The sequence below is a fragment of the Bison bison genome, unplaced genomic scaffold (genome assembly GCF_000754665.1).
Source record: "Bison bison bison isolate TAMUID 2011002044 unplaced genomic scaffold, Bison_UMD1.0 scf7180017864035, whole genome shotgun sequence".
Lineage (NCBI taxonomy): Eukaryota > Metazoa > Chordata > Mammalia > Artiodactyla > Bovidae > Bison > Bison bison.
In genome coordinates, this window is record NW_011494607.1 from 14,996,158 (window position 1) to 15,011,623 (window position 15,466).

Below are 15,466 nucleotides of genomic sequence, written 5' to 3' on the forward strand. Positions count from 1 at the left end.
AAAGAGAGAATTCTCTTGGTTTCTGATGTAAGGTGAAAACCTTCAGCTGTAACCGCTATTTCAAAAGTTCTTTTTCTTCACAGCTGCCTCATTGTTCTCAATTATTTCTAAAAGTATTCCAATACGTGATTTTACGCAATCTGTTTGCAAATAATAAGTGTCATTTCTGTCTTTTAGCTTCCAAGTAAAGTTTCATATATAGAGAGAGAGATCTATATCTATTTTTTGGAGGGCAAGATGTTCTCTAATTTACAATGTTTGAAAACTGCCAATGTAATCCAGTTAAAAGGAAATTTTGGATACCTCTGCTTCCCTTGAGGCTCAGCTGGTAAAGAATCCGCCTGCAACCCAGGGTTCAATCCCTGGGTTGGGAAGATCCCCTGGAGAAAGGAAAAGCTACCCACTCCAGTATTCTGGCCTGGAGAATTCACAAAGAGACGGACACCACTGAACGGCTTTCACTTTCACTTTCAAAGCTTTCCAGCAGAACCTTAGAACACCAGTTTCTAAGGAATGGATTTCTCTAGTTGGGGAAAGGGGGCGGGGGGAGTCCAGCTTTAACTCAACTCTGAAAAATCTCTCCCTGCATGCATCTACACCCCTTTCCATCCCTTACACTCCAGAGGGACCTGTGCCGGAAAACCAGAGCCCTGCCCACTCAGCGAGCCCCACCCCACTCTGGCCCCGCCCCTAGGGTCTTCCAGTACACTGTGCGCGCGCCCTTCGGGAGGCGGGGCTGCTCAGGCTCACTGCCGGGCAGCAGCGGGCTACCTCTGCTCTCAGCTTCAACGTCTCCGCTGGCTGATCCTCTTCTGGTGTCTGGATTCCCGGACCCTGGTGAGTAGCTGGAGATTTCTGGGCCCAGCTGGCTCAGTCGTGGCCGGCACTGGGGCCACCCTCAGCGCCTGCGCTCTTACCCGCCAGCCAATCTGCTCGCCTGCAGATGGCCTTTGACCCTGCGCCCCAACACCCTGCGCCGGCCGCGGCGGGCTGCGTCTCGCTGCGAGCCTCAGGAACTCGGGAACCCCACTCCGTTGCTCTTATACCTAATTTTGTTAGGGTTAGTTTTGTTGTCTTCTATTCTACTTTATCCCGAGCCTGTCGGCCTCGTCTCCGCCACTGTTTTGCAGCGGAACCTCTTGTCGCCTCGGTATTTTTCCCTCCCCAGGAAGTTGGGAATTTTAGGAGTAAATGAAAAGCCTTTCAGCGCCTTATCCTTTTGTCCCCAAACTCGGCCTTGTGCCTCAGGGGCAAGTGGGAAGGTCGAGGCCTACCTGGCTTGGGCTGCAGGAAAGTGGCAGGCTCCGGTCTCCGGACGCCGAGGCCTAGGGAGAGGAGAGCGAGGGTGGAGAGGCCAACGCATAGATGCGATTTCCATTCACCTGTTCCACGTTTGGGACTGTCATATTAGCCTGTTACCGTTTGCTAAATCGAAGGATGCAACTCTGCTGGAATAGTATCTTTTCCTGTTTTCCAGAGGAACCAATGAAAATTTAGGCAGTTAGGATTGTTGGTTTCTGTTTCAACAGTTAGAGACCCTGCAGATATGAGTTAAGGAAAAATGTGGAAGTACTTTAAAAAAATAAAACAAGGGAAGATAATGTTAATTATATGACTTCAGAAAAAGGCACGTAAGCCTGGAATGAGTTGGTTATGTTAAAGTATTAAGACAGGAGCTTCCTGGGTGTCAGTGGTAAAGAATCCACCTGCAGTGCAAGAGATCCTGGTTTGATCCCTGGGTTGGGAAGATCCCGTGGAGAAGGGAATGGCAACTCACTCTAGGATTCTTGCTTGGGAAATCCCATGGACAGAGGAGTGGGCTACATACAATTCATGGAGTCGCAAAGAGTCAGACATGTTTAGCAACTAAACAACAACACCCAAATTTAGACAATAGTTGAAAGAAAAATACAAAATAAAATCTAGATATTGGTAATATTAAGTCACACGATTGCACATCATTTTCATGACAGTATGTTGCTCCATTCATATTGAACTATATGTAAACCTTAAAAAAATAGTGTTGTGTAGGGAATCTTGCAGATTTCTAGGTTCTATGCATAAAACATTACCAGAGCTGTTGCTGTCAGTCACACGATGAGTATTGAGTATGTAAGAAAATAAACTTTCTTCAGATTTAATTTGGACTACAGTTTATGAGTAGGAAATAACAGATAATCCACTTTAAGCAAAAACATAATCACATGTCAGCAGGTTTCATCTGTCACAAAATTTATGGTGGTGTATTCTCTAAGCTTGCTTTGTCTAAAATGTAGGAAGGTGTGATAACAGGAGGAGCTTGAGTTCTAGAACTGTATTTCTCTGCTCTTTGCTCACTGCTTAACCACAGGTTACTTGGCCATTTGTTAGCCCTGTTGCTGCTGCTGCTAAGTCGCTTCAGTCGTGTCCGACTCTATGCGACCCCATAGAGGGCAGCCCACCAGGCTCTGCCATCCCTGGGATTCTCCAGGCAAGAACACTGGAGTGGGTTGCCATATCCTTCTCCAATGCATGAAAGTGAAAAGTGAAAGTGAAGTTGCTCAGTCGTGTCCGACTCCTAGTGACCCTATGGACTGCAGCCTACCAGGCTCCTCCGTCCATGGGATTTTTCAGGCAAGAGTCCTGGAGTGGGGTGCCATCGCCTTCTCCGATTTGTTAGCCCAGGTACTGGGAAAAAGTTGGCAACTGCTCTATTGGCAATTTAGTTCAGTTCAGTTGCTCATTCGTGTCTGACTCTTTGCGACCCCATGGACTGCAGCACGCCAGGCTTCACTGTACATCACCATCCCCTGAGCTTGCTCAAGCTCATGTCCATCGAGTCGGTGATACCATTCAACAATCTCATCCTCTGTCGTCCCCTTCTCCTCCTGTCTTCAATCTGTCCCAGCATCAGGGTTTTTTCCAATGAGTCCGTTCTTTGCATCAGGTCGCCAAAGTATTGGAGCTTCAGCATCAGTCCTTCCAATTAATATTCAGGGCTGATTTCCTTTAGAATTGACTGCTTTGATCTCCTTGCAGTCTAAGGAACTCTCAAGAGTCTTCTCCAACACCACAGTCAAAAACTAGAATTAGTTATATTTCTCTTCAATGGTTTCTTAGAAAATAATGTTAGGAAAACAGCTAGAAAAAGAAAGCAATCAGAAGTCTGTAAAACATAATAATAAAAATTAAAAAATGAGGTTTTTGGGGGCTTTCTGCATAGCAGGATGGGAGGTAATCCTTTTTGAAATCATAGTATCATACTGATTCTGGATCTCTTATATCTCGCTAGACCTACAAGTTAAAGTCATCATTTCAAAGATTGAAAGACCTCCAAATCACAAAAAGCAAAAGTAGAAGCCGTAGAGTTTCAAAAGAACAAATGTATTACTTCTGTGTGTTATTTTATCATGTGCCCTTTGAAGACACTAGATTTTTCTCTTATCCAATACCCTGAGTATTGAGTAGGTTACTCCTTTGGAAATCTATACATCTGTAATTAACTTGGAACTTTTTTCCTCTGAGGTGACTTCTGGAACTTTTTTGTGTTGAAACCAATTAAGTAGTCCCACCACAGTTTTTCTACTAAAGATCATTAGACCCTGTTAGGCATCTCAAGTTTCATTGTTTTGCTAATTTGGACACAATAATTTTTAATAAAATGGATTTTAAAAATTATTGGATCTATCTATTTAGCTATGATTCTTCCTATATAATATGTTCAGTATGGACTGGGCATGTCAACTATATGTATAGTCTGCAGAACCTGTTTGTACACATACTGCCTCAATAGATACCAATGTCAAAAACAAAAGGGCCAGAAATTAAATTTTTAAAGTTGAACATTTAATGGTCATTGACTAAATATAAGATATATTGGGTTCTACTATAGTGTAAAGATAAGGACTCCATTTTTGGATCTTATGGAACAATCTAGTAGGATGTATAATGCATTAAATAGCATGGTGCAATAGATAAATGCCAATTTAAAAAGTAGATAATAGTGTCATAATAGACTATATGAGAAAGTGAGTATTTTTCAGTTTGGAATCATTGGGAGAAGTATCAAGAAGAGGCAACAGTTTAGCTTTGTCTTGATGGATTAGTGTAGCAGTCCAGAAATTAGCCATATGGAGAGTAGGTATTTAGAGAGAGTAAACTGTGTGTTAACTGATTGCTTGCCAGACACCTATCTTTAATAACAAAGCCAGAAATGATTCCAAGGATTTTTTAACATTAACTTATTTCATCCTCATAAAAATCCTTTGAGTGAGGTAATAACTCATTGTAAAGATGAGAAAGGAAGGGAAATTTTCAAGTCACTTATATAGGTGAAATGGCTAAAAAAGGCCCAGCTAGAATTTGAACCGCAGAGTCCAAATTTTAAGCACAGGAGGCCTGTCTTTATTTAGGTAGATTAGACTTATTGGAAATAATATGAAAGGAAAAGAGAAATAGATTTATAGGTAAAGGAGGGAGCCTATTAAAATACCTATTCCATATAAATATTTCTTCCTTATGAAATATTGTGTTCTAACTTTAGAAGACAACATAAGAAAATATCAGTAAGTAAATGATTACCCACAGGTAGTCATTATGCTTGTTTAAGTGTACTTCTTTCCTCTCTGTCTCCTTAATATAGTTGAGCTCCTATTAAATCCATATTTTTTTTTCCTACTTAATGACTTGTCAGTAATTCTCAGTTTCTTTAAGTAAAGGGAAGGATTTGTTTTTGTCTTGTCAACTTTGAAATTTTAGGACAACAAATCATAGAGGCAGGTCAGACTGTCACATTCCATACAAAGGAATGTTAAATCCCTGGAGTCCTGCAGTTTGCTGGTGATAGCTGTTTTCCTTTCTTACCTGTTCTTAAATGATTTTAGAGTTAAAAGTTTCAAAAAATAAACAACTTGAAAATCTCTGTATATTTTTCCTGTAGATTCACCAAATGGTAATATTTTGCTGTAAACATTTGCTTTATTGTGACACAGACACACACACTCATATATTACATTGTATATAATTTTACATACACATTGTATGTAATATGTGTACATATGCATATATGTATACATACATGTGTATGCTGCTACTGCTACTGCTAAGTCACTTCAGTCGTGTCCAACTCTGTGCCACCCTATAGACGGCAGCCCACCAGGCTCCTCCGTCCCTGGGATTCTCCAGGCAAGAACACTGGAGTGGGTTGTCATTTCCTTCTCCAATGCATAAAAGTGAAAAGTGAAAGTGAAGTCGGTCAGTCGTGTCCGACCCTCAGCGACCCCAAGGACTGCAGCCTTCCAGGCTCCTCTGTCCATGGTATTTTCCAAACAAGAGCACTGGAGTGGGGTGCCATTGCCTTCTCCTATATGTGTATGAGAGTATCTTAATATATTGTCTGCCGTTTCTTCATGATTAGATCCAGATTAATGTTGACAGAAATACTGCAGCAATGATTGTATGTTTTTCTTAGGGCATTCACTCTATAGACTCATGTTAATCTATTTATTCAAATCAGCTGGTAAAGTTAATTTTGATCACTTGTGTGAGGTGATGTCTGCTAGGTTCTGCATCTGCACTGTTAAGTGGCTGTATATATCTCCCTTTGTAGTTAATTTGGTATATTTTTTGGGGGAGGGATACTCTGCCAATATGTAGATATCCTGTTTCTCATAAACCCTATTTCTTTGAACCCCTCATTAATATCTGTTAATGATTCTTGCTTAATACAGTAGTAGCCAAGTGGTGATAGTCTGATTCCATTATTCCATCTAAATTTATGAATTGGTATTTGATTATGCCTTTTTTATTCCATTTATTTTCACATTTTAAAAATATCAGTATAGATTCATAAAGTCTTATTTTATGTCTGTAATTTATTATTCTTATTCATAATTTTGATGTTGAAAGCATCCCAGATTTAGTCAGTAGTTGCCTCTTTACTGTGTCCTATGAACATATCTCTACGTTTTTTGAATAATTCCTGATTTTCAGGCCATACTGGTTTTCATTTCAGGCTGATTTTCCTTTACAAGTTGTTCCAAGCTCATCTTGTACTTTCTTAGCCACATTCTTGAAATCAACCTGGTTCTATTAAGTAGAGAAGGGTATATAAAATTCAAAATCTTGGCATCAGATGGGTTTATTGCTGCAAGGATTTCTTCGGTTCTAGACTCTCAGTGGGCAGAACTAGGAAATAATGTGCGTGTATTTGTATGTGTACACACCCATGTACCCACCCCTACACATGAATTTGTTTATCTTTTAAAAGCCATGCATCCATATTGATACTGCCAATTGCAGTCTGACAACACAAGTTTCATTTTAGCCTCCTACCTTCTGTGTTTGTAACACTTTTTTCTTTTTTTTTTTTTTTGTCAGTAAACAACCTGAGCCCCATTTTCTGGCTTATATTGCTTATTTTTACAATGCACATTAAATATTTTAAGAATTGCTAACCTTCATCATAGCATAAAAAAATTTACTTATTAACTGGAATTTAACCTTTAATATATTTTGTTTGTTTTGAGTATGTGAAATGTAACATAACTTAAAATGACAAACCTATATAAAAAGTTATACTCAGTTACTTTCATTATCCACACTTCTACCCTGTTTTAATCACCCCATATTTTTCAGTTTCTTTTTACCCTCTATAGATAATCAACCTTATTAGATTCTTGTTTTTCTGTTTCTTTTGCTCACTTGGGAAAATCTATTTTTTCTTATTGTCATTTTGCTTTTTTCACTTAGCAGTATAGCCACAGAATCACTTTCTTTCATCTCAGAGCTCTTCCTCATTTTTTCTGAATACTCAGTATTTTACAAACAATGCTGCATATTAACTTATGTACTTACTTATTGGTTGTGGATTTTCAAGGTAAATTCTGTGAAGTAGGATTCTTGAATCAAAGGAAAATGGATGTGTAATTTTGTTATATACTGCCAGATTCCAAAAAAGGTTGTACAGATTTCATTCACTATCAACGCATAAGAGTGATTATTTTCTCAGTGTTCTTGCCAACAGGATGTAGTTTCATGCTTTTTATTTTTTGCCAACCTCATAGATAAGAAATGTTACATTTGTGTGGTTTTAATTTACATTTTTCTAATATTGAATGATACAGAAGATCTTTCAAATATTTTCATTAAGATTGTCAGTTGTCTGTTCACTTTATTTTGTAGTGTTTTTTGATATATATATTTAAAAATTTATGTAGTTAATTGTTTTTTATTTATTGCATCTGAATTTTGAGTCTTTTATTACACTAAAGATATAAGCGAATTCAGGTGGGATTATATGAATATTTGAATGATTCTGAACCCTACAACTTATATTATTCTTTGAGAGATTAAGGTGGGAAATAGGGGCATTATTTAAAACCTCTGCTTCAAAGTAGCATCAGAGAAGCTGGGAATATAAGGCAAAAATGGCAGCTGAGAAAATGAACAGAGCTTTCGGTAGTTTCATGGCTCTTTGAGGACCAAAATTGGAATTCAGGGCCCTTCTAAAGCCCATCCTAGAGGAAGAATCTTGGTAAATACTTGTGACTCTGATTTCAGAACCTGTAAGTATAATGGAGTAAAGATGAATCAGAAATACACCAAATATTTGCAAGGGCTTAAACCCAGTTTTGGAGAAGGCAATGGCACCCCACTCCAGTACTCTTGCCTGAAAAATCCCATGGACGGAGGAGCCTGGTAGGCTGCAGTCCATGGGGTCGCTAAGAGTTGGACACGACTGAGCGACTTCACTTTCACTTTTCACTTTCATGCGTTGAAGGAGGAAATGGCAACCCACACCCGTGTTCTTGCCTGGAAAATCCCATGGACAGAGGAGCCTGGTGGGCTGCCGTCTATGGGGTCACATGGAGTCGGACACGACTGAAGCGACTTAGCAGCAGCAGCAAACCCAGTTTTGAAGATTTCCATCTGTGATTGCTGTTGTTCAGTCACTAAGTTGTGTCCAACTTTTTGTGACCCCATGAACTATAGCACACTAGGCTTCCCTGTTCTTCACTATCTCCCTCAGTTTGCTCAAACTCATGTCTCTTTGAGTTAGTGGTGCCATCCAACCGTCTCATCCTCTGTTGCCCCCTTCTCTTGACCTCAGTCTTTGCCAGCATCATAGTCTTTTCGAATGAGTTAGCTGTTTGCATCACGTGTCCAAAGTATTGGAGCTTCAGTTTCAGCACCAGCCCTTCCAATGTGATTATACTAAGATAATCTTCCTCTACCCTAAAAGTCTTCAAGAAATAAAAATAAGCTTTCTTTGAAGGAAGATGTCATGTAGAGCCTCACATTATCTCTGAAACTTTTCATATTCTATGTATAGCATTTAGTAAAAATAATAATTTAGCCTATAAAAAAATAGTTACTGTCTGGATATTAAGAGGAAAAACCAAACAGGCAGTAGAAACAGAATCCTAAGATTCAAATTCAGGTTATTAGAGGTAGACTTTAAATAAATGGTATTACAAAATTCAAGGAATAGGAAATTTTAGCAGAAAACTGCTATCTTTGAGAAGAATTAAATGAAAATTTTAAGACTAAATTTATAACTGAAATTAGTTGCCCCTGAAGAGTCAGGAAATTGAAGATAGTTCAGAAGAAGATATTCAGACTGAACCATAGAGAGACAAAAGGAGGAACATTTTTAAAATGTTTAAGGAACACATGGGACATAAAATTCTGATGTGTGTAATTTATTCCATAATGCGAGATGAGAGACAAGATCAAAATTGAGTATAACACTTGAGTTGGTGAAATGGGGTGGGGAAAAAAAGGTGATTATAATTGAGGCAGTCAAATAATAAGTTTGTTGAATGACTAGGCTTTTTATATATTCCTAAATATTTCCTTTTTATATCTGAAGTTTTTATTTTATATTTAGAAAATTTTAGTCTCTGAGTGGAATGTTTCTTTTCTATATCAGTATATGTAAAATCTGTCTAAAGGATGAAGAGTATATTTACTTTTTAAAAAACATGCTTAAAATCTTTATCTGACAAAAATGTAATTGTGATATTTCCAAATAAATACTGCTATTCAGTCTAATTATGTATAGATTCTGTCTATAGCTATTAATATTTGATTATATAATTAACATCATAATACTCTTTAAAATTTTTCAGTGTAACAAACTTTATGAATTTTAGTTTTCCTTTTGAATATATTGGAAAATATTATTAATACCACTTACTAATAGTTGTTTTTCAATACATTACAGCTAAACATTTACCATTTTGGAGTTTAAAGGATGACATCATGGCAAAATTTCGAAGAAGGACTTGCTTCATTTTGTCACTTTTTATTCTATTTATTTTCTCTCTGATGATGGGTTTAAAAATGCTGAGACCAAATAAAGCAGCTTTTGGAGATCCTTTTGGACTTGACCTTCTTCCAGAAATCCGGCAACAAACTCATTTGACGAAAGTTTTTGATTCCCAAAAGAGTGACAAAATCAGCAGTGAAACAAACATCAAGAACTTAAAATCTGAGGAAATCACTGTGAAAGCTTCCGTAGCCTCTGAACCTCATCCAGAAGAACCACCACCTCTGAATTATTACTTACATGTATTTTATTACAGTTGGTATGGAAATCCACAATTTGATGGTAAATATATACATTGGAACCATCCAGTTCTCTCACACTGGGACCCTCAGATAACCAAGAAATATCCCAAAGGGAAGCACAACCCCCCTGATGACATTGGCTCCAGGTTTTATCCTGAGTTGGGAAGTTACAGCTCTCGGGATCCTTCTGTCATTGAAACTCACATGAAACAAATGTACTCAGCTTCAATTGGTAAGTATTTTAGATATGTATGTGCATATATAAGTAAATTTTTGTAGAACATTAATTACTAATTGACCTTACCTGCTGGCTCAGTGGCAAACATTTTGCCTGCAATGCAGGAGACAGGGGTTTGATCCCTGGGTTGGAAAGATACCCTGAGAAGGAAATGGCAACCCACACCAGTATTCTTGCTAGGAAAATCCCATGGACAGAGGAGCCTGGCGGACTATAGTCCATGGGGTCAGAAATTATTAATTAGTCTTGCGTTATAAGTTTATAATTTTAAACTTACAAACTCTAGATTAAACTGTTGTTATAACATGTTAACACTAAAATTTCTGGGTGTATTATTTTTATTGATTTCTAATTTAATACTCTGTGAATTTTATTAAATTATGATTGACATAAGATACAATGAATTCTCTCACTTTATGTTATACATTTGTGTAGATATCGCCCCAATTATGAAGTAAAATATTCTATAGCCCCCCAATTTTTGTCTGCTATTCAGCTCTCCCTACATTCAAGGAAACTATGTATCATATAGAGTAGTTGTTGTAAATGTTTTACTATTAAATAAAAATAGAATCATTAATTATTTGTGTGTATCCATGTCCAAGGTAAGAGAAACCCAAGTAAGATGGTAGGTGTTGCAAGAGGGCATCAGAGGGCAGACACACTGAAACCATACTCAAAGAAAACTAGTCAATCTAATCACACTAGGACCACAGCCTTGTCTAACTCATTGAAACTAAGCCATGCCTGTGGGGCCACCCAAAACGGGCGGGTCACGGTGGAGAGGTCTGACAGAATGTGGTCCACTGGAGAAGGGAATGGCAAACCACTTCAGTATTCTTGCCTTGAGAACCCCATGAAAAGGCAAAATGATAGGATACTGAAAGAGGAACTCCCCAAGTCAGTAGGTACCCAGTATGCTACTGGAGATCAGTGGAGAAATAACTCCAGAAAGAATGAAGGGATGGAGCCAAAGCAAAAACAATACCCAGTTGTGGACGTGACTGGTGATAGAAGCAAGGTCCGATGCTGTAAAGAGCAATATTGCATAGGAACCTGGAATGTCAGGTCCATGAATCAAGGCAAATTGGAAGTGGTCAAACAAGAGATGGCAAGAATGAACATCGACATTCTAGGAATCAGCAAACTAAAATGGACTGGAATGGGTGAATTTTACTCAGATGACAGTTATATCTACTACTGCAGGCAGGAATCCCTCAGAAGAAATGGAGTAGCCATCATGGTCAACAAAAGAGTTTGAAATGCAGTACTTGGATGCAATCTCAAAAACGACAGAATGATCTCTGTTCGTTTCCAAGGCAAAACATTCAATATCACAGTAATCCAAGTCTATGCCCCAACCAATAACGCTGAAGAAGCTGAAATTGAAGAGTTCTATGAAGACCTACAAGACCTTTTAGAACTAACACCGAAAAAAGATGTCCTTTTCATTATAGGAGACTGGAATGCAAAAGTAGGAAGTCAAGAAACACCTGGAGTACCAGGCAACTTTGGCCTTAGAATACGGAATGAAGCAGGGCAAAGACTAATAGAGTTTTGCCAATAGAATGCACTGGTCATAGCAAACACCCTCTTCCAACAACACAAGAGAAGACTCTACACATGGACATCACCAGATGGTCAACACCAAAATCAGATTGATTATATTCTTTGCAGCCAAAGATGGAGAAGCTCTATACAGTCAACAAAAACAAGACCAGGAGCTGACTGTGGCTCAGATCATGAACTCCTAATTGCCAAATTCAGACTGAAATTGAAGAAAGTAGGGAAAACCACTAGACCATTCAGGTATGGGCTAAATCAAATCCCTTATGATTATACAGTGAAAGTGAGAAATAGGTTTAAGGGACTAGATCTGATAGATAGAGTGCCTGATGAACTATGGACGGGGGTTCGTGACATTGTACAGGAGACAGGGATCAAGAACATCCCCATTGAAAGAAATGCAAAAAAGCAAAATGGCTGTCTGAGGATGCCTTACAAATAGCTGTGAAAAGAAGAGAAGCAAAAAGCAAAGGAGAAAAGAAAAGATATAAGCATCTGAATGCAGAGATCCAAAGAATAGCAAGAAGAGATAAGAAAGCCTTCCTCAGCAATCAATGCAAAGAAATAGAGGAAAACACAGAATGGGAAAGACTAGAGATCTCTTCAAGAAAATTAGAGATACCAAGAGAACATTTCATGCAAAGATGGGCTTGATAAAGGACAGAAATGGTATTGACCTAACCATAAGCAGAAGATACTAAGAAGATATGTACATAGAAGATACACAGAAGAACTGTACATAAAAGATCTTCATGACCAAGATAATCACGATGGTCACTGACCTATAGCCAGACATCCTGGAATGTGAAGTCAAGTGGGCCTTAGGAAGCATCACTACGAACAAAGCTAGTAGAGGTGATGGAATTCCAGTTGAGCTATTTCAAATGCTGAAAGATGATGCTGTGAAAGTGCAGCACTCAATATGCCAGCAAATTTGGAAAACTCAGCAGTGGCCACAGGACTGGAAAAGGTCAGTTTTCATTCCAATCCCAAAGAAAGGCAATGCCAAAGAATGCTCAAACTGCCGCACAATTGCACTCATCTCACACGCTAGTAAAGTAATGCTCAAAATTCTCCAAGCCTGGCTTCAGCAATATGTGAACCATGAACTTCCTGATGTTCTAGCTGGTTTTAGAAAAGGCAGAGGAACCAGAGGTCAAATTGCCAACATCTGGTGGATCATCGAAAAAGCAAGAGGGTTCCAGAAAAACATCTATTTCTGCTTTATTGACTATGCCCAAGCCTTTGACTGTGTGGATCACAATAAACTGTGGAAAATTCTTCAAGAGATGGGAATACCAGACCACCTGATCTGCCTCTTGAGAAATTTGTATGCAGGTCAGGAAGCAACAGTTAGAACTGGACATGGAACAATAGACTGGTTCCAAATAGGAAAAGGAGTACGTCAAGGCTGTACATTGTCACCCTGCTTATTTAACTTATATGCAGAGTAGTACATCATGAGAAATGCTGGACTGGAAGAAGCACAAGCTGGAATCAAGATTGCTGAGAGAAATATCAGTAATCTCAGATATGCAGATGACACCACCCTTATGGCAGAAAGTGAAGAGGAACTAAAAAGCCTCTTGATGAAGGTCAAAGAGGAGAGTGAAAAAGTTGGCTTAAAACTCAACATTCAGAAAACTAAGATCATGGCATCTGGTCCCATCACTTCATGGCAAATACATGGGGAAACAGTGGAAACAGTGTCAGACTTTATTTTTTGGGCTCCAAAATCACTGCAGATGGCAACTGCAGCCATGAAATTAAAAAACGCTTACTTCTAGGAAGAAAAGTTATGACCAACCTAGATAGCATATTGAAAAGCAGAGACATTACTTTGCCAACAAAGGTGCGTCTATTCAGGGCTATGGTTTTTCCTGTGGTCATGTATGATTGTGAGAGTTGGACTGTGAAGAAAGCTGAGCACCAAAGAATTGATGTTTTTGAACTGTGGTGTTGGAGAAGACTCTTGGGCGTCCCTTGGACTGCAAGGAGATCCAACCAGTCCATTCTAAAGGAGATCAGCCCTGGGATTTCTTTGGAAGGAATGATGCTAAAGCTGAAACTCCAGTACTTTGGCCACCTCATGTGAAGAGTTGATTCATTGGAAAAGACTCTGATGCTGGGAGGGATTGGGGGCAGGAGGAGAAGGGGACAACAGAGGATGAGATGGCTGGATGGCCTGGTTTTTGTTACTGTTGCTGCTGCTGCTGGTGCTAAGTCACCTCAGTTGTGTCCGACTCTGTCCAACTCTGTGCAACCCCATAGACAGCAGCCCACCAGGCTCTGCTGTCCCTGGAATTCTCCAGGCAAGAACACTGGAGTGGGTTGCCATTTCCTTCTCCAGTGCATGAAAGTGAAAAATGAAAGTGAAGTTGCTCAGTTGTGTCCGAGTCTTCGCGACCCCATGGACTGCAGCCTACCAGGCTCCTCCATCCATGAGATTTCCAGGCAGGAGTCCTTTTGTTACTGAGTTATATGAATTTTTGTAAATGATGGCTATTAACCCCTTATTTATTATATGATATGCAAAATAATATCTCCTATTCAGTATGTATCTTTTAATTGTGTTATTGTTGCTTTTGCTCTGTAGAAGCTTTTAAGATTGATATAGTCCTACTTTAAGATTTTTTTCTTTTGTTATTTGTGCTTTTGGTGTCATATGCAAAATATCAGTGGGAAGACCAGTGTCAAAGATCTTCTTTCCTGTGTTTACTTCAGGGAGTTTTATATCAGGTCTGTCTTATATTTTAAGTCTTTGATCTCTTTCAAGGTGCTTTTTGTGAGTAGTATAGGATAGACCCAACTTTCTTTTCTGTGTATGGCTATCCAATTTTCCCAGCGCCAAAGGATGTTCTTGATCCTCTTGTCATGTATTAGCTCCTCAAGGTATAAAGCCAGATTGTTTCTTTGTAAGTTTCCCCATTTCTTAACATCTTCATTTTATGACTACAAATATCCCTTTCAGAATGGCTTTTGGAGCATCCCATAGCAAAGTGAAAGAGGAGAGTGAAAAAGTTGGCTTAAAACTCAACATTCAGAAAACTAAATCATGGCATCTGGTCCCATCACTTCCTGGAAAATGGATAGCGAAACAGTGGAAACAGTGAGAGACTTTATTTGGGAGCTCCAAAATCACTGCAGATGGTGACTGCAGCCATGAAATTAAAAGATGCTTGCTTCTTGGAAGAAAAGTTATGACCAACCTAGGCAGTATATTAAAAAGCAGAGATATTATTTTGCCAACAAAAGTCCATCTAGTCAAAGCTATGATTTTTCCAGTAGTCATGTATGGATGTGAGAGTTGGACTATAAAGAAAGCTGAGCGCTGAAGAATTGATGCTTTTGAACTGTGCTGTTGGAGAAGACCCTTGGACTGCAAGGAGATCCAACTAGTCAATTCTAAAGGAAATTAGTCCTGAATATTCATTGGAAGGACTGATGCTGAAGCTGAAACTCCAATACTTTGGCCACCTGATGTGAAGAACTGACTCATTGGAAAAGACTCTGATGCTTGGAAAGATTGAAAGCATGAGGAGAAGGGGACGACAGAGGGTGAGATGGTTGGATAGCATCCCCGACACAATGGACATGAGTTTGAGGTGGTTCCAGGGGTTGGTGATGAACAGGGAGGGCTGGAGTGCATGGGATTACAAAGAGTTGGACATAACTGAGTAACTGAACTGATAGGTTTAGGAGAAAGCGATTTTATTTTCATTTGTTTCAAGGTAATCTTTGGTTCCTATTTTGATTTCTTCTTTTACCCATTGGTTGCTCAGGAGTTTCTTGTTTATTTTTCATGTATCTGTAGATTTTCCAACTCTTTTGATTGTTAGAAGTATAGCTGCCATGGCTTCCTTTTGGTTCCCACCTGAATGGAATGCCTTTTCATCCTTTCACTTCGAGTTTATGGGGATCCTTAAAGCTTTCTTGTTGGAACCATAGAGTTGGCTATTGTTTTTCATCCTTCCAGGCCCTCATGTGCCTTTTGATTGCTGAATTCAATCCACTTTTGTTTAGAGTAGTTATTAATACTTAAGGATTTATTCAGTTCACTCACTCAGTTGTGTCCGACTCTTTGCGACCCCATGGACTGCAGCATGTCAG

The 15,466-nt window shown here is 39.0% G+C and overlaps 1 protein-coding gene across 1 annotated transcript in view; it reads left to right on the forward strand.

Moving 5' to 3' along the window:
* Positions 1–670: 670 nt before the first annotated feature.
* MANEA (mannosidase, endo-alpha) overlaps positions 671–15,466 on the forward strand; it is a 76,309-nt gene continuing 61,513 nt past the window's right edge. Inside the window, exons 1-2 of the mRNA XM_010834725.1 lie at positions 671–837; positions 9,206–9,784. Coding sequence (XP_010833027.1) covers positions 9,244–9,784 — 541 coding nt within the window. The 5' untranslated portion in view covers positions 671–837; positions 9,206–9,243. The remainder of the gene's footprint in view (positions 838–9,205; positions 9,785–15,466) is intronic.